This window comes from Microtus pennsylvanicus, chromosome 2 (assembly GCF_037038515.1).
Source record: "Microtus pennsylvanicus isolate mMicPen1 chromosome 2, mMicPen1.hap1, whole genome shotgun sequence".
Taxonomy (NCBI): domain Eukaryota; kingdom Metazoa; phylum Chordata; class Mammalia; order Rodentia; family Cricetidae; genus Microtus; species Microtus pennsylvanicus.
The window spans coordinates 30,800,673-30,825,294 of NC_134580.1; the positions used below are offsets into that span (position 1 = coordinate 30,800,673).

General features: G+C 47.4%; 1 protein-coding gene across 1 annotated transcript in view; it reads left to right on the top strand.

Moving 5' to 3' along the window:
- The window catches only part of Slc4a8 (solute carrier family 4 member 8), a 147,236-nt gene that overhangs the window by 12,418 nt on the left and 110,196 nt on the right, over positions 1-24,622 (top strand). Inside the window, exons 2-3 of the mRNA XM_075960704.1 lie at positions 5,312-5,393; positions 11,670-11,819. Coding sequence (XP_075816819.1) covers positions 5,312-5,393; positions 11,670-11,819 — 232 coding nt within the window. The remainder of the gene's footprint in view (positions 1-5,311; positions 5,394-11,669; positions 11,820-24,622) is intronic.

A 24,622-nucleotide genomic window follows, 5' to 3' on the forward strand; every position in this document is an offset into this window, starting at 1 on the left:
TGGGGGTCATGGGCGAGGGTAGAAGGGAGGGGATGGAAAGGAGTAGAGCAGAGAAAAAGGTATAGCTTAATAAAAAAAGTAAAACACAAACAAACAAACAGAGACCTGTCTGCCTCTGCCCTCCTGAGTGCTGCGATTAAAGATATGCACCATCACAACCAGTACATTCTTCTTCATTTTTTTTAAAGATAGATTTATTTATTTATTATGTATACAACATTCCCTCCATGTATGCTTGCATGCCAGAAGAGGGCACCAGATCTCATTATAGATGGCTGTGAGCCACGATTTGGTTTCTGGGATTGAACTCAGGACCTCTGGAAGAGCAGTCAGTGCTCTTAACCTCTGAGCCATCTCTCCAGTCCCTACATTCTTCTTTTTTATTGTTTCCATAGCTTTGTCTTTTCCTGAATATCACAGGGCTGGAATTATTCAGTACATGGAATTTTCTTCCTTTCCTTTTTCTTTTCTTTTTTTCTCTCTCTCTCTCTCTTTCTTAAAAGCAACAACAAAACACCCCAAACCCAACTTCCCTAGAACTAGTGATTGTCCTGCCTCGTCTTCCTGAGTTCTGAGGTTACAGGAGTGTGCTACCACACTGGGTTAAAAGTTTATGGAGAGTTAATAATTCTTTCCCAGTTTTCTTTTCTCCTCTCTATGCAGTGCTAGAGATGGAGCACAGGGCCTCATGCCAGGCCAGCTCTTTGCCACCGTCCTGTGTCTCCAGGTCTCATGGCCTCTTGAATTGGCTTCTTTCACTTAATAAAATGCATTTAAGGCATTATCTTCTTATGACTTAATAGTTCATTTCTTTTTCATGCCCACACTACTCCATTGTCTAGATGGACCACAGTTTATCTGTTCACCAAGATGGACATCTTGGTTGCTTCTAAATTTTAGCAATTATGAATAAAACTTCTGCATGCTTCTATGTTCAGGTTTTTGTGTTGATTTAAAACTTTTTATAACTGGGTTTCCCTGTGTAATAGTCCTGGCTGTCCTGGAACTAGCTCTATAGACCAGACTGGCCTTGAACTCACAGAGATCTGCCTGCCTCTGTCTCCGGAGTACTGGGATTAAAGGTGTGCTCCACTGCCGCCAAAATAATGATAATAATAGTAGTAGTAATAATAATAATAATAATAATAATAATAATAAAGTCTTGTGTGGTAACTATCAACACTGATTTATAAAGTAAGAATTTGTTTTTGGAAGAAACTGTCTTCTAGTGTGGCTGCAGAATTGTGTTTTTCCCCAACAGCAAAGAGGGAGGTCTGTTGTTACTAGTGTCCTAGATTCTTGGCAATCCCAATAGCTGTGCAGACCTTGCTTTTGAACAGGGTCTGGCTGTGTACTGCATAGCCCAGGCTGGTGTGGAACCCATTGATCCTTGCCTCAGCTTCCCAAGTGCTAGGATCAAAGGTGTGCGCCACCACCGCCTGGCTTCTAGACATATTTTAAAATTACGTTTTTTATCTACTTGTTTTGTATGCTTGTGCACACATGCACATGCCATGGCGCCCATGTAGAGGTCAGAAGACAACGTGGGGGAGTCAGTTTTCTTTCCATCGTGCGGGTCCTGTCTCAAGGATTGAGCTCAGGTTGTCAGGCTTGGTGGTGAGGGCCTTTACCTGCTGAGCCATCTTGTTGGCCCTGCACAATTTTTTTTAAAAAGAAACAGCTAATGGTTTGAATAAAAATCTAATAGGCTTATTGTTTAACCTGCTTGAATTTTCTGTAGCAGAAAATGGTGTAAGAGCCGGCGATCCCAGTGCTAATGGCGCTGTGCTGATGGCACCCGGCTGAGTGGACGGAGTGCAGTGTTGCTGACTGTATTCCATGGTGGTGTTTTCTGTGAAACCCTGTGAGAACCCTGGATTCTCGGTGAATTCGTATTTGGGTTTAGATGCTTATCAGACTCAGGGACGATTTATACCGCAGTCCCCAGTAGCTCATTGTCTCTCGTTGCCACGCTGGCAGCCACTGAAGGCCTGTGCAGTCCGCGAGCGGTTTTCAAGTGGTGTTTGGGAATTTTTAAAAGATATTTTTCATTTATTCTGTAATGAAAAGCCTCTCTCATCTGCTCTGGTACACGTGGAAGAGAGCCTAGACAAACTGTCACCTTCCCAAGTGAAGAGTTGCCTTGATAGCACTGTCCTTCAAAGAAGGCTGATCAGTTCAAGTGTGTGTGTGTGCGTGTGTGTGTGTATGTGTGCGTGTGTGTATGTGTGCGTGTATGTGTGTATGTGTGCGTGTGTGTATGTGTGAAAGTGTGTGCATGTGTGCGTGTGTGTATGTGTGCGTGTGTGTATGTGTGCGCGTGTGTGCGCATACGTGTGCCTGTGCGTGTGTGTGTGTGTGTGAAAGTGTGTGCATGTGTGTGTGTGTGTGCGTGTGTGTGCGTGTGCGTGTGTGTGTGTGCGTGTGTGTGTGTGTCTGCGTGTGTGTGCGTGCGTGTGCATGTGTGTGTGTCTGTGTGTTGAACCCATGGTCCTGCACAGGCCAGACAATGCTTCTTGTTAGAAGTTACAGTGTGCAGACTCACGGATCTTAGCATATTTGTTCTGTGTAGCCTACTGAAATCCGGTCCATACTGAAGGGCAGGTTACTTGTGGTTGGCGGCTGCTGGTGCCCGTGGCCGTGTGTCTGCTGCTCTTGCTGTCTTACTGTCTGATAAAAGGGAAGGGTTCAAACACGTTCCAGACCTGTAGCCAGCCAATTTTTGTTTTGTTTTGAGAGGGTCTTACTGTGTGGGCCAGGCTGGCCTGTAATAGTCACAGATATTCCTGCTCCTGCTTCTGAAGTGCTGGGTTTGAAGGTGGACGCCACTATGCCCTTCTATCAGCTGTTTTGTTTTGTTTTGTTTTTTTTCAAGAAACTCTGATTTCTTTAAGTAGAGAATGATATTTTCAGAGGTCATAATCTTGGTGCCGATGATACTTCCAGCTACGGTTGATCATGTGTTATAGGCCTTTGAAAGGACAGAGGTTAAAAATATCTACTAATTTAAAGCTATTTATGGACAAAGGATGTGTCGTATGTTTTCACTGACACCTTCCACGTGAGAAAGACGTAGCCTTTTTATTTACCTTCTGTCTCTGCTCTCATGTCTCATTTCGAACCCTTTGAGAGTCCTTCCTCTCAGCCACCCTGGGGATGACACAGTTCACACAGTCACCGCACAGCACACTGTGCCCTCAGATGCCGATGCCCAGTGTGAGTGCTGCCACCAAGGGCGTGCTGCCTGCAGGCCGCTCAGGGGGCTCCACGCAGTGGCTCACACTAATCCCGCTCTCAGGGTGGCTGAAGCAAGACAGCCCGTGGGAGGGCAGCCAGGGCTACAGAGAAAGACTTGTTCTCAAAAGCCAAAAAAGAGAAAAAGCAGTTTATGATCTTTGCTGCAGTTGTCTGTCTGTCTGTTCTTGGGAATGTGTACTGCTTGGGCAATTGGCTACTTTGTCCTGGTTTCTCTTTGTCTTCTGTTTTGCCAGGAACTGATCTGGAGTTGGAATGCCAGCCCCAGCCGGCCGCGTTCCAGCTCTATGCGCTCTGACTTAGAATCATTCTTCTGAAATAGCCACACCACCAATTTCACATCTGCTTGTTTGGTTTTTTATTTTGAGAATTCCCTTTGGAAGAGATGTATTTTTATTCATGTGTGTCTGTGTCTGTGAACACCTGCCCTGTGTGTGCAGGTCATGTGGCGGCTGGTGGAGCTCTCTCCAGCCCTGTGCTCTAAAGTCTAGCCAGGCGTTTATGTTCCAGCTCCCTTTTCTTTGGTAAGATGGAGCAAATCACAGTTTTCTCCACTTTGCTTTTAAAACTTAATATTATCTCTTAAATATTTTTCATAATAGTAATATGTAATTTTAAATATCTACAAAAGTAAATTATCAAATTAATCACGAATTGACATTTGACATTCTATTTCTCTAAGAATATCTATGTTAATCTCATTAAAATATCGTCTCACTGGAGAACTGGATTGCCTGTCTTCAGCATTGTGTTGGGGGGGTGAGCGTAGATGGGCTTGATGATGTGGGGGCTTCAGAGTGAGTTGGAGATCTGAGCTATACCTGGAGGGCGATCCTGGCGAGCTAAAGAGCTGGGGGAAGCACCAAGCCTGGCAGTGTGCACAGGCCACGTGGAAGTGAGAGTGTGCCTGTGTCCCTGTGGTGAAGTAGCCCAGTTGGAGCCTCATGCCGGGAAAGGGAAAGTAAGTCCAGAGTAGCACTGAGTGTGTTTGTCTTAGTGGCCCGATGCCTGTGAAGGAGGAGGGGACTGGGTCACAGCATTCTTTTAAGAAAGACTTTCTGGAAGCTGGAGAGATGGTTCCGTGGTTAAGAGTCCTGGCTGCTCTTCCAGAGGACCTGGGTGCAATTCCTAGCACCCACATGGCAGCTCCCAATAGTCTGTAACTCCAAGATCTGACACCTGCACGCAGACATACATGCAGGCAAAACACCAATGCACATAAAATAAAGTTAAATTAAATCTTAAAAAAAAGTCTTACTGAGCAGTTACCATGTGAATGTTTCTGTGCTGTGTATGGGGCTAGAGTCTTTTAAAAATATCTCTCTTTTCCTTTCCTTTCTTCTCTGAGACAGTTTCACTATGCAACACTGGCTGACCTGGAACTTGCTCTATAGACTAGGTTGGCCTCTGCCTTCCGAGTGCATCATGCCTGGCTTGTTTTGTTTTGAATTATGTACACGTGTGTGAGTGTGTGTGCACGAGTGCAGTTGCCCCACGGAGCCCAGAAGATGGTGTTGGATCTCCTGGAGCTGGAGTCAGAGGCTGGAGACGGCAAGAGTATACACACTCTTAACCACTGGTCCATCTCTCTAGCCCCCACATCTCTGTTTCCTTGCTAAGCAGAATTGCAGTATGCCTTTAGGACATAAAAATTGGGGGCTGTTAGGTTAGTTTGGAAGTGAGGGGCAGTCACCATTCAAGGCAAGTGCCTGCTCGAGTTGGCTTTGCAGATGTGTAACTGGGCCATTGGAGAGGATGGAGCTGCTCAGTCTTAACTCCTTCTACCACATCTGTGATCTCGGGGCATGGTTATTTAATGTTACAGCCTGGGAAAGAGAATGACTGCCATATTTGCATCTCAAGGGGATGTGAGGTTCCAACTTAAAAATATATATAAACCACTGTTTCCCCCTCCAGGTATCTCAGAGGAGCCTTGGTATATACTGTGGTTTGAAGTATTTGAATGATGAATATGCATGTATTTCCATGATCGTTTGCATTGGAGAATGAATATGCATGTATTCCTGTGACCATTTGCATATCTGTTTTTAAACAGAGACCAGATGAGGAAGCTGTGGTGGATCAGGGCGGGACCAGCACAACCCTCAACATTCACTATGAGAAGGAAGAGTTGGAAGGTAAGAGGCTGCCTCCCATGGCCAGGGAAAACAAAAGCCCTCTGGAGACCTGGGTTCACATCTGACTCTTTTTTTCCTGGCTGAGGGACCCTGTGGGGAAAACAGCTACCTTCCTTTGCCTCTTGGTCCTTGTCTTAAACAAGAGCAGAGATAAGCGTGCCCCTGTCTGATAGGCTTGGCGCAGGACCCAGTAGGCAGCGTGAGACACAGGCATGGAGTACTGGGCCGCTCAGCACAGATATCAACAATAGCAAAAACCCTTTCTTTGAGACTGTGAAGTGATCACTTAGTTCACTGACTCTTCGTAACTGCTGCCTTTTTGTTTGTATCACTGTTTTTTTTTTAATTTATTTTACATACCAACCATTTTCCCCTTTCTCTTCTCTTCCCTTTCTCTCCACCACACCTCTTTTTAGCCCCTGCCCCAAATAGAGTAAGGCCTCCCTTAGGGAGTCAATAAAGCCTGGCATATCAATTTCAGGCAGGAGCGAGCTCCTTGCCCCTGCATCAAGGCTGAGCCAGGCATCCCACCATAGGGAGTGGGTTCCAAAAAGCCAGCTCGTGTACGAGGGACTGATTCTGATCCCACTGCTAGGTTGGTCCCATGCAGGCTCCCTAGCTGTTGGTCTAGAGTCTGGGAGCTCCTGCAAGCTGGGGTCAGCTGTCTCTGTGGGTTTCCCAATCATGATCTTGACTCCCACTGCATCTGTAGTACTGGTAATCACACAGGCAAAAATAGGACTATGACCACAATTTCTGAGATATTTGAAGCAAGCTTTATTAAATTCTGGCTGGGATTCTGGATTCTGGCCAGGTCCCTACCCAGGATTTCCAGAGTGTTGGGCCAAATTACCTTAGCCAGGGGCTTTATAAAGGCAAACCCTGCAAGACTCTGCACTTCCGGCCTTCGTCCAATCAGAGGCAAGCATATATCCAGCTGTACTTCCTGCCTCTGTGCCTCCAACCTACCTGTGATGGAGCACATCCCATGCAGTTGGGGCCGCCAACCTTGTTTAGAGAAGTGAGAACACGTGACTTGTTGTCCTACATGAACAAGAGCCCCAGCATTCCAGGAAGTTATCCCTGTAAGTGGGGCTTACAGGTTAGAAGCATTTTTTAAAATATAAATCTCTTAGACTCAGTAATTTAAACTTAAACATAACTTCAGCCCTCACAGTACCCGAGACACATGTTGGTGCAACTTCCAATTTAGTTTTGAGAACCGACCTGATGGTGGGAAAGACTGGGTGGAATCCATCTTTTCTCCCTCTCTACTGCAAGGCAGACACACAGGTATCCCCTCACCCTTGTGCTGTCCCAGCGCCTCGCAGGGTATTGTGAGCAGCTCCATTGTCCTCTACAATTACCTGTGCACGTTAATCCTCCCCTGGGAAGTGGACATGCTTGAATATTTTTGTGAGGGAATAGAATAGTAAGCCCAGGCAGCTTCTCATGGATCTTGAGGGCCAGGTCTCATCCATCGAGGTCAGCTCAGCAACATCTCCAGATGATGCCATGCTCCCCTCTTCTGGGAAAGAAAACTGCAGGATATCACAGTGCTGGAAAATGACATTACTCCTGATTAAGTGCTAGATTTATGACTCCTGATGTCAGCTTAATGCACTTTAACAAAAGCTAGCCCCACTTGGTTGTATTTGTAGCTTTAAGGGGCTTGCGTGTGTTCCTCATGTAGGACTTCCTGTGGTTATCCACTTAGAGTCATCCTGGGAGCCCAAAGGAGCAGAGTCTCCCTTAGGGCTCCCCAGTGAGTGCTCGGCCATAAGCACCAGCTGCAGTGTGGTCTGCAGCCCCATCTCTGTGGTGGCTCCAACCCATGCTTTCTCTTCTGTCCCAAAGACCCCGTGTTTCTCATTTATGGCTGCTCTCAGTGCACGTGTGTGTGTGTTTGTGTGTGTGTGCCTGTGTGTGTGTGTTTGTGTTGTGTGTGCGCGCGTGTGTGTGTTTATGTGTGTGTGTTTATGTGTGTGTGTGTGTTTGTGTGTGTCTGTGTGTGTGTTTCTGTGTGTGTTTGTGTCTGTGTGTGTGTTTGTGTCTGTGTGTGTCTGTGTGTGTGTTTGTGTGTGTGTGCCTGTGTGTGTGTGTTTCTGTGTGTGTTTCTGTGTGTGTTTGTGTCTGTGTGTGTCTGTGTGTGTGTTTGTGTGTGTGTGTTTGTGTGTGTGTGTTTATGTGTGTGTGTTTATGTGTGTGTTTGTGTTTGTGTGTGTCTGTGTGTGTGTTTCTGTGTGTGTTTGTGTCTGTGTGTGTGTTTGTGTCTGTGTGTGCCTGTGTGTGTGTTTGTGTCTGTGTGTGTCTGTGTGTGTTTCTGTGTGTGTTTGTGTCTGTGTGTGTTTGTGTCTGTGTGTGTCTGTGTGTGTGTTTGTGTGTGTGTGTTTGTGCGTGTGTGTGTGTGTGCATTTTTTTTAAAAAACATCAACATCTTTCTTACAAGTTTTACTAAATTATTTGCAGCCGCATGGCCCCTGTAGACTCACTGTGACACTCACTATAGAATGACTGTGGTTCCACACCAGTGCTGGAGTAGATCTCAGCAGGGACTTGGAGTTCACATATCACAGTTGGGAGTAAGCAGCTGCTCATCTGTAATGCAAGACAGAAAAGAAGGCACGAGAAAAGCTTCAGCTGGGGCTCTGGGTGGCTTGGAGGAAGGAGACCACACATCTCACCGGGGAGATTAGAAACAATGCCAAGGAGGCAGAGAGTTTACCGAGAATTTGGTGAGTACATGTGCAGACAGTGCCAGCACTCGTGAGGAAGAGCAGCCTGGCTCAGGTAGAGAGTATGAACCACTGTGGATACAGCAGCTATGGAAGGCGGAGGGCGCCGAGACCTACCACTGGGTGCTGGCGAGGCTACAAAGGTGTGCGCGTGTATTCTTCTCCAGAATGTTCGTTCTGTGCCAGAGGTAGGGCTACCCTTTTTGCTCTCTTGAGCTGATAACCTGGTTTTTTAGGGTCGTTTCTTTCCATGTTAAATATGTAAACTTGACCCAAAGGAAAGAAAATCCAAAGAAGTGAGGAGAACCGAGCACAGTTGTCCTGGACACACATATGGCCACTGAGAACTAACCACAGGGACACTGGACACACAGGATGGTCACTGAGAACTAACCACAGGGACACTGGACACACAGGATGGTCACTGAGATCGAGCACAGGGACACTGGACACACAGGATGGTCACTGAGAACTGAGCACAGGGACACTGCATACACAGGATGGTCACTGAGAACTGACCACAGGGACACTGCACACACAGGATGGTCACTGAGAACTGACCACAGGGACACTGCACACACAGGATGGTCACTGAGAACTGACCACAGGGACACTGCACACACAAGATGGACCATATGACTGTAACCAGGAGAACAACTCTGTAACGTTAAGTTAGTGTGGAGGGCAGGGAAGAGACCCTGCTTCGTCAGAACAGGAGACGCGAATGGCTTGATGTGGGAATTCATTCAGCCAATAGCCTTTTGGGTATCGACCATTGAGGGCATGGTCTGAGGTCTAAGCAGATGAAAACTGTGCTTGCTCTCTGTTGGTTGGTGGTCAGAGTTTGGGTCACAGCTTCCAGCACCCATAGAGGACCATGGCTCTCCACCCTTATCGTGAGATTTTTCCTCAAATAAATAAACACTTGTTATCCTTTATTCTGGGATCTTGTGGGTCTCTTTAATTATGCCTACAAGGACCCACAATGAAGGGGACAGCGGGGTGGACCTGGGAATCTAAGGTAACGCTGAGGAAAATGACTTTGTTTTGTGTATGGGTGTTTACCTGTATGTTTATCAATGCATCGTGTATATGCAATGCCATGGAGGCCAGCATAGGCCGTGAGCTCTTCTAGGACTGGAATTGCAGTTGTGAGCCACAGTGGAGCTGCTGGGAAACCCAGGGCCTCTGCAAGAGCAACAAGAGCAGCTCAGGGCTGAGCCCCCTCCCAGCCACCATGGAATCCACACAGCGGTGGCGTTGTGGACATAAATGTGGTGCCTCATTCCAGTTTGAGGTTTGTTTGCTTGTTTTGAGACAGGGCCTCCCTCTTGTCTCACTCGCTATGTGTCCTAGATTGACTTCCAAGGTTTAGCCAACCGTTCTCATCCTTTTGTGTGCTAGGATTCTAGGTGTGAGATACCACATCTGCAATGAGCTTGACTTTCAAAGGGAGAGAATTTTAAATTTGTTTTGGGGCATGTTAATCACTGTAGGTCAGTAGTTCTCAACCTACGGATCATGACCCCTTTTGGGGGTCAAACAGCTTTTTCATAGGGGTCATGAAAGGCGATTAGAAAACACAGATATTTACATTATGATTTGTAACAGTACCAAATTTACAGTTATAAAGTAGGAACAAAAATAATTTTATGGTTTGGGAACTGTACTAAAGGGTCTCAGCATTAGAAAGGTTGAGAACCACTGCTGTAGATAAAGATTATTTGAAGCTGGCCAGGCAGTGGTGCCAAAAAAAAAAAAAAAAAGCTGAGAGATGGCTCAGCCATTAAAACATAAAAGATTTCAAGCTGTATGTAGCACACACCTATAATTCCGGACTGAGGCAGAATTGTAGAAAACCAACCAGGTAGGCCAAGTTGGAATAAACATAAAGACTTAAAACCAGGGGCTAGGAGAGTCTCATGTAGAAGTGAACTTGAAATTCAAAGACTGGGTCCCACTGAAAAAGAGGAGAGAGCAAGGGTCAAGAGTCACCCTTGTTTTGGGTTATGAGACATCTGAAGGTGTCCGGCGGCAGCGGCACGAGAGTGCAAGGAACCCAGAACTCCAAAGAAGACGGGCATCTGGAGTTCCCGGATCCATGCCGGGCTCGCCGTGGAGTCTGTGGAACTGGGAGATGTGCTGGACAGAGCTTTGGTGACTAAGTGCCATCTGATGTCCTTACTGCATACAACTTTAGTAGAGGGCAGGGACAGAAGCCACAGTCAGAGGCCATGGAGCAGGAACTTGGCGGGGGGAGTGAGGCCAGTCATGATTCTTGGTGGGAAAGGAAGGAGAGGGGGAAACACGGGGAACAGCCAGTGGGAGTCTTCATAGGTCAGCCATGGAAGGACTGGATTGAGGAGAGAGTGAGGGTAGCCATCCCAGCAGAGGACAGGGGAGTGGGGGGCATGGGATGGAGAACTCCCGAGCCGGGCAGAGGAGCCAGACTGTGATGAACAGCGTTTCCATGAAATGCCCCGCGTCTTCTCAGTAAAGCAAGAAACAAGGAGTCAAAGGGAAGGAATGGGTGTAGGTAGGATTCAAAGACACCAGCTAAAGATGCCAGGAGCCATGGGAACAGTGTGGGCACAGCAGTGTTGCGAGTATAAGGCTTTGGAACAGCCCTGAAGCTTCTGATTCTGGGCTCCAGGCTTGGCAGGAAGTCAGGTGGAGGATGAAAACCAAAGGGGGTGTATGGGAGGAGTGGGGAGCAGGAGGAGGGACGAGAAAGGACTGCTGTCGGGTCACTTACTTCCGTGTCCTCCACTCTGTGCCTGTCTTTAGTGTCTCTAAACCCAACCACGCCCCCTCTGAGGTAGAAGGTCCGTCTGCAGCAGTCTAGGTGGTATGGCCTGCGGTGCTGGGCACTGCCTTGAGCAGTTTCTGTCCTAATCTTCTTTGCTGCTCTTGATAACCCCGTGAGTTAAAAAGAAGGAGTGCCAGCGTTCCTTTAGTAGCTGAGTCAAGAGAGGCTTGTTCATCCTCAGACATCCAGTGCTGAAAGGGAGCTTTAAGCCCAGCTGGGCTGACTGGGGTCTTGACCATGCTTAACCACTTTCTGCCAAAACCGGCCAAAGTCCCCATACAGGAATTGTCTCTTAAAATCACCCCATTTTTCTTGTAATAGCAAAAAGTAACATATATCCATAGTTTGTAAGTCATATCCCCTCCTTCCCTTCCTATTCTCCCTCCCTCTTCCAATCCTCCCTCCTCCCCCTCCCTCTCAGAGCCTTGCACACACCAAGGCCTCCCGCTGCATTCCCGTGCTCTAATATGTGACCTGCTGTGCCCTTCACATGTCCTTCAGTCTCACGTGTTCTTCATTAGATTGCCACACATCCTCGTGAGGTTTATATCCACGTGCAGGACAGAGGAAGACACTGCCAACTCTGTGATTGCTGTCTTTATTAGTGGAGTCTCTGATGTTTAATCATTCCAGAAGGGCCTGGCACAAAAACTCTGTGGTTCTTTACTCTCAATTATGCTAGACTCCTTTTGGGAATGGCATTCTCACCATAGGTCTTCTGCTTTCATCCAGGTCATAGAACTCTGTATGTGGGGGTTCGGATGCCACTGGGCAGGCAGGGCCATCGGCACCACCGCACTCATGGCCAGAAGCACCGGAGACGAGGAGCGCGGGGCAAAGGAACCAGCCAGGGTGAAGAGGTCCTGGAAGCTTTGGCCCATGGTAATACCTTGGGGAGAGAGGGGTAGCGCTCTGGGGAAAGGGGAGGTAACAACCCTGAGGAGAGAGGACCAGTGTCTATGAGAGGGTGATATGGTGATTCATGGGAATGCAGAAGGCATAGGCAGGTGGTCTTGATTTTCTAGCCCTTCGCTAGGGTTCCCAGGAAGAAGGAATGCTTCTAAGAACTAAAAATGTCTTCCTGAAATTGACATTTCAACACCTCAGTCAACACCATAAGTAATCCTTTGCTATTTAAAATTTGTCAGCTCTCTAGAAAACTAAAAAAATCTATTTTTATGTGTTTGGGTGTTTTGCCTGCATGTATGTTTATGCGCCACATGCTTGCCCGGTGCCTTTGGTGGCTAGAAGAGGGGACATATCCCTGGGACTGGAGTTAGACAGTTGTGAACTACGTGTGGGTGCTGGGAACTGAACTGATTTCTAGGTTCTCATGGGACCTCTGCAGTGGTCTTAGTTTATAGTTCTGCTCTCTGGTTTAAATGTTTACCCTTAGCCTTTTCCCTAAGAACAAAAGAACTTTTAAATCTGTATTCAGGACATCTATATATTCCCTTAGCTGTGAGGCAGAATGTTATTTTCGTTCTGACTTGGAGCTAGATACACATCCAGACCTTTCTCTGTTGGTTTTCTAGACACCCCCTCTCAGCATGTTCAGTTCATTCTGGGCACTGAGGACGACGAGGAGCATGTGCCTCATGAGCTGTTCACAGAGCTGGACGAGATCTGTCTGAGAGAGGGAGAGGATGCCGAGTGGAAGGAGACGGCCAGGTGAGGCCCTGAAGGAGCCGGGTCAGGAGCCCGGGGACAGGCAGGTGCACACCTCTCAGCAGGTGGCAGGCCTGCTTGCCCTGACTCTTCATGGCTGAAGTGGTAGCTAGGAGGCCTGGCTCCTGCTCACACTGATGTAGCTAGCGTTGATACATGGCCTACTGTGGCTGTTTCCCAGGGGCCGAGAGAGCTAAACAGGCCAGCTGGCCTGATGCCATGTGACAAGACGGTTAGTCTTCCGTGTTTCTGTCTTTGTGGATTTCTGAAGTCATATAGAGCACAGATAAAAATGTCATTTTTTTCTTAATACGGTTTGTCAATATGTCCAAATGATAAAGATTAAATTTGTAAAAGTCACGTTTCCTATAGACAATAAAATAAGTGAAGGTACGCAAAAGGAAGAAAATGACAGTTACCTTCAATCCTACTGTCCCAAGGCGAAAACAAGGCATATATTTAGGGTCTTATACATATATGTGTTTATAATTTTAGATTTGTCTTTAAATAAAAGTGGGTTTAAGGTTGGGCATTGGTGATCCTCACCTTTAGTCCCAGCACTCAGGAGACAGAGACAAAGGAGTTCAAGGCCAGCCTGGTCTACAACGTGAGTTCCAGGACAGCAAGGGCTGTTACACGGAGAAACCCGTACTCAAAAAACAAAACTAAAAAGATTTGCACTGTGTCACAACTTGCTTTTCCAGTATTTTTGTGTCTGAACCAGGTGTTCCAGTGTTCTCTATGACCTTTTAGATATTTTGTCCTCTTGAAAAAAAAACCATCTTCTGTCTGTGGCATCTCATTATTGGCCGTGTTTGCAGGTGGCTGAAGTTTGAAGAGGATGTTGAAGATGGGGGAGAGCGTTGGAGCAAGCCTTACGTGGCCACCCTCTCTCTGCACAGTCTGTTTGAGCTGAGGAGCTGCCTCATCAATGGCTCTGTCCTCCTGGACATGCGTGCAAGCAGCATAGAAGAAATTTCAGGTAAGGCTAATAAAGGGCCGAGACATTTTGCATAAATAGAAAGTATAAGAGGCAGGTGTTCTGGTGCACACCGGTAATCCTGGAAGTTGGCAGGGCTGAAGCAGGGGAAAGACGGGTTCAAGGCCTGCACTATACAGTGATACTTTATCTTAAGAAAAACAGACAGAACAAGGAAGTCAGAAAGAAAGAAAATGAAAGGACTGCTCAGATGGCTCAGTTAGTAAACATATTTGCTGGGCAACTTGAGTCCCACCAAGAAACTCATGACGGAAGAAGTAACTTAGGAAAGTTGTCCTCTGTCCTCCACGAAGACCCGATGGCGCACGCCTTCATCACACACACGTGCACACTAATAATGTGACAATCCTAATACCTAAAAGAAGAAAATTAAAGATTTAGCAGTATAAAATATGTCATCTAGAACAGATATGCAGGAACGTGAGCCATAGCATTCCCATGGTTCAGCGCAGCATGCAGGATAGACCTGTCTTGTGGGGTTTTCTGATGTGAACAGACTTTAAGATACTGTGTTTGGGGCACAGCTTTGGAGACTACCAGATGGCATGTGGAACACTTCCCCTCAGATTGACTCCATTCTAGTAGACAGGTTAAAGATTTCTCCATTCCAAGTGTCTAAATAATCATGCCTCTCTAAGGACTTTTGGGGGCCCCGGGGGATGGAGGTCAGTACTGATGGACTCCTGTGCGAACTCTTTCCTAAGGCGGTGCCCCAGGTGTACTCCCAACTGTGGGGGAAGTAGAATTTTTTAAAAAAAAGTGAGTTCAGAGTTAGAGTCACGTTCACTGCTCTAGAGATAGTGGAACCTGCGAGAATGGAGCCCCAAAGTACAGTTTACACCCTGAAGACAGCGCCACAGGCAAGTCTCAGGTAGTGGGCAAGTTGCCCTTGGCAATTGGCAAAAACATGTTCTCTGTGGAGGCTTATAAAAACAGCAGCCAATCAGAAAGAGTGGACTCACCCCTGTCCAATCAATACACCTCATACAAACAGTAGCCAGTCGTAAAGAATAAACTTACTCCTGTCCAATCAATACACCTCATACAAACAGTAGCCAGTCGTAAAGAATAAACTTACTCCTGTCCAATCAATACACCTGGAAGGGGCACAAAAGCACATCCCAGAACAGTTGGGTGTTTTTGAAGAAACTGAGGTCCCAACACTCATGGTTTCTGGGAATTTTCCCAGAGTACTTTTATCTTCCCTCACACGACTCAACTCATAGACTTTAATCCAAGTGGGTCGCATCTGTATTTCATTGACTTCTGACTATGTGTATAAATGCCCATGAAGTTCCCCAGAAAGTTTGTGCCCTGTTTTTCAGTGGAGGAGCCCCGGAGAGTTAGTGATATTATAATCATCAAGAATGAGGAGACCCTGCTGAAGTCTGGGGGGTAGTACTCGATCAAATTAGCTGTAAGCAAGACGGAGGGTGAGCTAAAGGGAGCGTGAACCAGGTCGTTGGATCCGATCAGGTGAGATGGTGCTCCACTGCAGAGGAAGGAGACCTTCCCTCCACCACCCCCGGCACAGGGCTGCTCCTTCCTGGACCCCAGATTAGGTACAAACCACATCCAAGCACCTGTTTCTAAGGTGATCTTTTATAAGTGGGGAAGAAAAGTTTAAGTGGCTGCTGTCTGACTCAGGCAGAAAAAGAAGCAGCAGATGACGTTGCAGGTGGAATTTTAGGAGAAGGGAAGGGGGTCCATGTTACAGTGGGCTAGGGCGCAGTGGTGACAGAGGTAGGGCTGAGGGGGGATGGGGAAGCTGATGAGGGAAGGGGGGCAGGAATATTTGTCCCAGAGGGACCAAGGACCGCCTCCGAATAGGAGGAGACAGATGTGGCACATAGGCACGTAACGGTAAGGTAAGAGAAATCTGTATTAGGGTGAGGTGTTTAATTTTAATTGGGCATGTTAATTAGGTGAGTCAAAGGGGGCTTCTGATAGCTGGACTCGAGTCAGTCTCAGGAGGAGGAGGTGGACAACAAGGGAAGAAACCTTGGTGGCAGCTTTAGGAATGCAATCCAAAGGTTTTTAAGCAAGGCAGAGGGGCTGAGGGAGGAGGGTAAGACCTGGCAGAGCTACCTGCTCCAGTGGGCCAGGGTCCCCTCAGTGGGCCAGGGTCCCCTCAGTGGGCCAGGGTCCCCTCAGTGGGCCAGGGTCCCCTCAGTGGGCCAGGGTCCCCTCAGTGGGCCAGTGTCCCCTCAGTGGGCCAGGGTCCCCTCAGTGGGCCAGGGTCCCCTCAGTGGGCCAGGGTCCCCTCAGTGGGCCAGGGTCCCCTCAGTGGGCCAGGGTCCCCTCAGTGGGCCAGGGTCCCCTCAGAGGGCCCTACAGCAAGGGCTGATTGCCAGAGCAGCTCAGGAGGTAGAGTGGTGGGAATCACTTGATGGACTGGTTTTGGGCAGGAAGGGAAGAATGTTCAGGATTCTAGTTTGTGGCTGGATGACTAGAAAATCCGGAGGTCTGGTGGGTGGAAAGAGGATGGGTTTCATTTTGTACTTGCTAAGTTTTAGGGTGTGGGTACATCCAGATGATGTCTGCTCATGATCGGATCTTTGATGTGACTTGAGATAGGTCACACCGGTCCATGGCATTTGGTGCTTACAGTCTCCAGGGCAGTTGAGATCATTGAGGATAAAAATGGGGGTGGGGACACCACCTGTCTGAGGATGACTGCGGGGCATAAGCAGGCTGACGGAAGCGAGTCGCCCGTGGAGACTGAGCTCAGGAGTGCGGATGGTGAGGGGACAGCCAGTGCCAGCTGCCAAGCCTGTGTTAGCCACCAGGACTGCTGCAACCCAAGTCCACATGTGTGGCGGTAACACCTGGAATGCCAGCACTCAGAGGGTAAGGCAGGTAGATCAAGTTCAAGACCACTCTGGGCTTGTAGCAAGATCTCATCTCAAAATGAAACCAATCAAACAATAAGTTTGGAAGCCGGAAATCTGAAATGAGTTCTTGGCAGAGCTGTGTTCCTAAAGGCCCAGAGCAGACACGGATTTTCGTGACACTTTGGCACTTGGCAGGGAGCGGCAGGTAATTCTTAAAGTACGATTGTTTGCTTTTGAGAATTTTAAGTGGGAAGAGAAAAGATAAAAACAATAGCTAGAAGAGGGCCCTGGTGGAATTTTCTTCTTTCAAAGTGCAGGATTTTGAAGCATGAGTGTTTATGAGAGAAGAAATAATCATTATAAAGGCTAAATATGCAGGACTCCTGCCTTGATTGCTCACCCCTCTGGTCCCGGCACATAGAACAGGCAGGAGGACCAGCTGCTCACAGCTCAATGTGGCAGCCATCAGCATGGGGAGACATCAGCGCTGTCCTCTCTGTATAGGGGAGACTGAGAAGAGAGTGGTCATGTAATTCCAAGGTCAGATAGGTCAGGAATAATGGAATTAGGGATAGAGTGTAGGGCCTGAAGCTCTGGACATTTATCTAGAGCCCTGATGACAGAACCAAGTAAGACCTTCCGCAAACCTTGATAGTTTTAATGCTGGTGATTGTCTTCAGTGAGCAGTTAACTAATTTAAATAATACATTTTTAAACTTTATTATTTCATTATATATTCATATTTAATCTGCATGTATGTCTTCTGGAAAAGCAGCCCATGCTCCAAACCACGGAACCATCTCTCCATCCCCAATTTAACCTTTCTTTAGGCTGCACTTTCTTTTCTTTTATATACTTTTTTAAATTTATTTATTTATTAAAGATTTCTGCCTCCTCCCTGCCACCGCCTCCCATTTCCCTCTCCCTCCCCTGATCAAGTCCCCCTCCCTCATCAGCTCGAAGAGCAATCAGGGTTCCCTGACCTGTGGGAAGTCCAAGGACCACCCACCTCCATCCAGGTCTAGTAAGGTGAGCATCCAAACTGCCTAGGCTCCCCCAAAGCCAGTATGTGCAGTAGGATCAAAAACTCATTGCCATTGTTCTTGAGTTCTCAGTAGTCCTCATTGTCTGCTATGTTCAGCAAGTCTGGTTTTATCCCATGCTTTTTCAGACCCAGGCCAGCTGGCCTTGGTGAGTTCCCGATAGAACATCCCCAATGTCTCAGTGTGTGGGTGCACCCCTTGTGGTCCAGAGTTCCTTGCTCGTGCTCTCTCTCCTTCTGCTCCTGATTTGGACCTTGAGATTTCAGTCCGGTGCTCCAATGTGGGTCTCTGACTCTGTCTCGTTTCATCGCCTGATGAAGGTTAATATTCAGGAGGATGCCTATATGTTTGTCTTTGGATTCACCTTCTTATTTAGCTTCTCTAGGATCGCGAATTATAGGCTCAATATCCTTTATTTATGGCTAGAAACCAAATATGAGTGAGTAATCCCATGTTCCTCTTTTAGGGTCTGGCTTACCTCACTCAGGATAGTGTTTTCTATTTCCATCCATTTGTATGCAAAATTCAAGAAGTCCTTGTTTTTTAGTGCTGAGTAGTACTCTAATATGTATATATTCCATACTTTCTTCATCCATTCTTCCATTGAAGGGCATCTAGGTTGTTTCCAGGTTCTGGCTATTACAAACAATGCTGCTATGAATATAGTTGAGCATATACTTTTGTTGTATGATAGGGCCTCTCTTGGGTATATTCCCAAGAGTGGTATTGCTGGGTCCAGTGTTGGTTGATCCCGAATTTCCTAGGAAACCGCCACACTGCTTTCCAAAGTGATTGCACAAGTTTGCATTCCCACCGGCAATGGATGAGTGTACCCCTTTCTCCACAACCTCTCCTGCAAAGGCTATCATTGGTGTTTTTGATTTTAGCCATTCTGACAGGTGTAAGATGGTATCTTAAAGTTGTCTTGATTTGCATTTCCCTGATCGCTAAGGAAGTTGAGCATGACCTTAAGTGTCTTTTGGCCATTTGAAGTTCTTCTGTTGAGAATTCTCTGTTCAGCTCAGTGCCCCATTTTATAATTGGGTTGATTATAGGCTGCACTTTCAAGTATCCACTGGAGCTCAAGGTTGCAGCATCCCTGACAGTTACAACAATGCTGGGCTCATGGAGGAAGGACAGCAGAGTTAAGAGGGTAATCGTGGGCTCTTAGTCAGCCAGAGCTGGACGCGAACCCTGGCTCTTCGGCTTCGCAGGTGTAAGAGCTTGGGGACTTTTGTAAGAACCGTGCCTTGGTTTCCTTGTTTGGAAGAACTCTGGCTCAGAAGTTAAGAGCATTTGCTCCTCCTGCAGAGGACTCAAGTTTGGTTCCCAGGACCACATTGTGTGGCTCATGGCCACTTGTAATTCCAGCTACAGGGGAGCTGATGATTCTCTTCCAGTCTTCCTGGGTACCTGCACACATATGGGGCATACACACACACACACATAAATATAGATTAAAAATCCATTTAAAAATAGAATTTAAAAAAGAATTTTCATCAAAATGCCCACTTTTTTGAGTTTCAGTGAGGACTGGACAGATGAAAACCCCATGGTACAGTTCTGGGCATGCATTAAATACTCAGAGACCTCGTTCCCTAAGCAATGGTTGGAGCTAAGCATAATGGCATACTCACCGTGATTAAGTCCTACCTTAAAATTTTTTTAATTAATTAGTTTTATTTTATACGTATGAGTCGTTTGATATCATGTGTGCATGTACACCACATGCCTGGTGCCCTTGGGGGCTATAAGAGGGTGTTGGGTCTCCTAGAACTGGAATTACAGATGGTTATGACCACCATGGGGGTACTCGGAATAGAACCCAGGTTCTCTGTAAGAGCAGTCAGTGTTCTTATCCATGGGGCCATCTCTCCAGCTCCAGTAAGTCCCACTCTTGCAGAAAGGTCACATTAACCCGGGAATTCATGGCAGCCTACGTAGCATAGTGACACTCTGTCCCTAAACCATGTGTTCACGTTGTTGTCTCGTTGTTAAATAAGCAAAGGACGGTGTTCCATACCTACAAAACCCAAATGCTCCTTCAGACAGGAAGCTGAAACCACCTTGGTGACGCTAGGAGAGCAGCTCATCTCTGCCTTTTTCCCCTTCCCCTGCCACCTCATACCCTTCCCCTTGAGTTCCTGAACTCTCCGTCTGAGTGTTGCTGTGAATGTCTCTTTCCTAGACCTGATACTGGACCAGCAAGAACTGTTCAGTGACCTGAATGACAGTATGAGGGTTAAAGTGCGGGAAGCCCTTCTCAAGAAACACCACCATCAGAATGATAGGCGGAGGAACAACTTCATTCCCATTGTCCGCTCCTTTGCTGAGGTTGGCAAGAAGCAATCGGACCCACATTCCATGGACAAAGATGGTAAGGACTTGGGGGTGTCTCTCTTTTTCTCTCTGTTGAAAACACATTTGGGGACCAGTTGGCGATGCGGAATTACTGCAGGGCGAGGCTGTGACACTTAGGCCCCTGGACTCCTTGATGGGTAGTGAGCTGGGTGACTAGGATGCTCCCTTCTCCGTGTGCCCTTGGATAGCATTCCAGGGGGGACTGCGAGGTGAGGGATGTATCCCCTGTGCTCCCAGAGAAGGTGTAGCTCTGGGGAGAATGGTCACATCGATGAGGAGCTGGGCCAGAGAAGGTGAGCTGCAGCCTTGTCCAGTTAAACAAAAGTCTGCTTAGACACAAACTGCTGTGGTCTAGCCAGGCCTCCAGGCTTGTGCTTTGGCTCCACCCCCTGGAGAGTGTATGGCCCTGGACAATCTTCACATCGCACTTAATAAAGACAATGGCAGGACCTTCCTTCCATTTGTTGTGGGATTTCTGTGTGTTAGCTTAGGTCCATAGCCTGTGTACAGGCGCGGGTGGGCCCAGCTGTTAACCACTTCTCTTGCCATGGCTGGGCGAGGCCTCGCCTGCAGCTTCTCCTCCTTTGCTGGCAAGCTGTTTGCCAAGCTCTGTGCAGAGGTGCTGGCGCACTGAGGGTCAGGATGGCTCTCTGCAGAGAGAAAGGAAGATAGGAAGGTAATGGAGGACTAGACCTCTGCCTTCTTAGCACTGAGTGCAGGGACAGACGTGATGGACTCTGCTTCATAGTCCTCCCAGCCTGTAGAGGTCACAGCTGGCTGTGATGGATGGCTGGATCTGAGGGGAAGGAGGGGCAAGCCCTTGGCAGATTCTGTTTGACTGTCTCCAAATAGGTCAGACTGTTTCTCCTCAGTCTGCTCCAACTACGAGTCTTGAGGTGAAAAACGGAGTGAATTGCGAGCACAGTCCTGTGGATCTAAGCAAGGTGAGGAGACATGGCAGGTTGACTTCTAGACCGAAGGTTATCTGTAGTGGAGCCCAGGGTCTTCCGGAATCTTTCTGGGGTCTGGTAAGCTCCGATGGCTCATGAGCCTTCCCCAGGAGCAGCACTGCTCTGTGAAAAGGGACGCCATCTTCCTTGTTGTCTCCCTGTGCACACTCAGCCAGCCGACTCAGCGCAGTGAAGGCAGCCTGCTGCTGAGCCCCACTGCCCCGGCTCCCGGTGCATTAGTGACCCTCTGGCACCTGCTGCCGTGCATCCTTCTCACTCTCGTCACTGTTGTCACTGCAGTATTTTGCCGCTGCCTCCTAAAGCTCGTGATGTCTGGCTCTTCTTGGAGGGCTGTGGCTGCTGCATCTGATGGAGCAGTCAGTATTTGCAAGGAGAAATAACATGACCCAGAACTCCCGAGGCGCTTCCTCCCAGAGGAGCATGGTGGGGTGGGATGAAAGTTCTCGGACTTAAACTTTGATTCTTGAGTGGCTCAGTGGCTAAAGGTGTTGCTGCCTGAATTCTGCCCTGAAACCCACACAGTGGTGGAGGAACTGATTTTCACAAGGTGTTCTCTGGCTTCCATACATGGACTGCAGCCTGTGTAGACACACACACATACAACACCTAAACACACACCCCACACACTAAATTACATATAGTTTATATGTGCTATAAATGATAAATGTGTGTGTGTGTACACACTCATGCGTGTATTCTATACTCCGTAGTTGTAGTCAGAATTCTCTCCCTGAATCTTAATCTCTTCCCCTTTTTTTTTAAAATAGTGGACTGATCTGATCTATGATCGCTCCATTCAGGGTTTTTATAAAAATCAAATAAAACAGTGAGGAACTCTTCTGTAACCTTGAGTGATACTTGAAGAGAATGATTGCTAGCGAAGCCGATGGCTCCTAAATTCTCAAAGGCTCCTGTGTACTTTCAGGTGGACCTTCATTTCATGAAAAAAATTCCCACTGGGGCAGAGGCCTCCAATGTCTTGGTTGGAGAGGTGGACACTCTGGACCGTCCCATCGTCGCCTTTGTGAGGCTCTCCCCAGCTGTGCTCCTCTCGGGCCTGACAGAAGTGCCCATCCCAACAAGGTACCTGGGTCCTGCCCCGAGCTGAGTGACCTGTGTGAGCACTGGCGCTAGCAGCTAGTTAGTACCAGAAGTTAGGGTGGGCCGTTCGGAGAGAGTGTTTAAAATTCCTTGGTGAGCTATGAAAGTGGGGGTGAAGGGAGGATGAGGGGTGAGGGGGAGTGAGTTCTAAGTTTTAAGGCTGTGACCATGAGTACTGTTGGCCTTGGAAGAAGAGCCCAGGAGAACAGGGAAAGAGCACAGCAAGGTCCAGTGGATTGTCACACCAGGAGGCCTTCGTCTCCAGGGAACTGTCTCTAGGGAAAGGTACTGATGTCTTTCCACAGTGCTGGCAGGACTTGGCTATTTGTGTGCCCCAAGGTGGTGACGTGGTGATTCAGAGCCCCACTGATTATAGAGAGTGCACAGATGTCCAGAACACAATTCACGCTCCTCTCCAGGACTTGGTCATTTCAACTTCTTATCCTTCCCTTTCTCTGTCATTTTCTTAATAGAACAATGGATGGGGATTAGATAACCTTGAATTTACACAGCGGTGCAGTGTTTTGAAAAGACATCCTTTCTATGGCTAGGAACTGTGTCTATGGTAACGCTAAGAAGCCCAGCCAGCCACGTTATTGAATGATGTCTTATTAATAGCTCTGAGTGGCGCCTGGCCATAGCAGGCTGATGTTCTTCTTGAAGGCGGTGATGGTCTCTGTGTGGTAGTCGGGGCGAGGTTTGCTATTTAGAGTGGATAAGATGTCCCTTCTCCTTCTTTATTTATGTAGCTCCCTCTTTTGTGTGTTTTGGCAGATTTTTGTTTATCTTGCTGGGCCCAGTAGGAAAAGGTCAGCAGTACCACGAGATTGGCAGATCCATGGCCACCATCATGACCGATGAGGTACAGACCACTCTGCCTTCCATCCACTCATCTCGTAATTAGTGAGCATTTCTATCTCGCGGAAGCTGTGTGCGTTGTTGGGGATACGATAAGGACTGTGGCAGCATCTGCTGGGAAGCATCCGGGACTTCTCTAGGAGCCATTCAAAGAGAACCACACCCTCTGGGAGACTTTCCTTGCAGTTCCATTGCTTGTTTGTTTATAGACAGGTTCTTAGTAGCCCAGGTTGGCCTTGAACACCTAGTGCTGGGATTATAAGCATGTACCACTATGGCCACTTAACTCTCCCTTTTTTAAGTAATCCAAGATGCAAAGACATCATTTTCTGGGAGAATTATTATTGCCAAGTAAAATGTGTCAACTCATATTTAATGTAGCTCATGAAGCCTGAGTTAACTTTCTAGAGAATATAGTTAATTAAATATGTTAAACTTATTTGTATAAAGAAATACTCCTGTTCCCTGGAAAGAGAGGTTTGCATAAGGTCAGGCTGTGCCCTCGGGCAGTGTCATGTGGAGGTGTCATGGTCACTCTGTACCTGGTGAGGGCTGCTGTGCAGTGGTTCCAAGGCACACATCTGTGCGCTAAGTTCATGTATGGCTGTCCAAGGCACACATCTGTGCGCTAAGTTCATGTGTGATCTCTCTCTGGTCCTTTCACAGATGACCTCCATTAGCAAGACTGTCTATTTTCAGACGTGACTAAGAGAATTTCTGTGTCCTTTCTCCTGTGGAGACAATAAAATGACTTTAAGTGGTGTCTTATCTCCTTGACACAGGGTCTCACTCCGTGAGCCCACCTGGCCTTCCACTTGAGGTGCCCTCCTGCTGTGGTCTGGGGTGTGCCTGGATTCACGGGCACAGGCACCTCCGCACTCTGCGTTAGGTTCCTTTAAGCACTAAGTTTTATGTCTTAGATATCCATGCCAGAGATAAAAATCAAGAGGCTGTATCCATTTCTCAGTGGATATCGTTGCAAACACAGTAATGTTGAGTTTTCCTAAGGTGTTTTCCTCCCTTCTGTAGATTTTTCATGATGTGGCATATAAAGCCAAGGAGCGAGATGACCTTCTGGCCGGGATAGATGAGTTCCTGGACCAGGTGACTGTGCTCCCTCCAGGGGAGTGGGACCCATCCATTAGAATTGAGCCACCCAAAAATGTCCCTTCCCAGGTAACGTATGCATATAAGCTATTTGTGGCTGCTGTTCTTTCCACAGACAAGCAAAAGTTATGTCTGTTTATGCCAAATATACCAAGACTTGTCCCTGTTTGGGAGCTCTTGAATGTCAGACTAGGAATAAAAGACTAATCTGTAATAACAGGTAGGCCCTGATGTGATGAGATATCATTGTCTTTTGTTTTGTTGTTGTTGTTTTCTTTTGGTTTTGAGACAGGGTTTCTCTGTAGCTTTGGAGCCTGTCCTGGAACTAGTTCTTGTAGAACAGGCTGGCTTCGAACTCACAGAGATCCATCTGCCTCTGCCTCCCAAGTGCTGGGTTTAAAGGAGTGTGCCAACCCTGCCCGGCTAAAATATCATTGTTAACTGGGAATGGAGTTCTCGCCACATTGGGAAGGACTGATCTAGAGTGAAGGAGGGGAGAGGGAAAGTATTTCCTGGAAATACATTGTATACAAAATATTCAAGTTAAAAAAAAAACATGGTATAATGAAAGAACAAATAGGTTTCTAAGGTTCTCTGACATACCGAGGATGGGAAGAGAGCTTCTGTATGTACCAGATGAGGACAGACATTTTTATCCATGTAAATTTGGCCTTCCCAGATGCCCGCCCCTGCTCTTGTCTCTAGTTTACAGAATTGACTGATCTAGGGTAATATTTTAAAG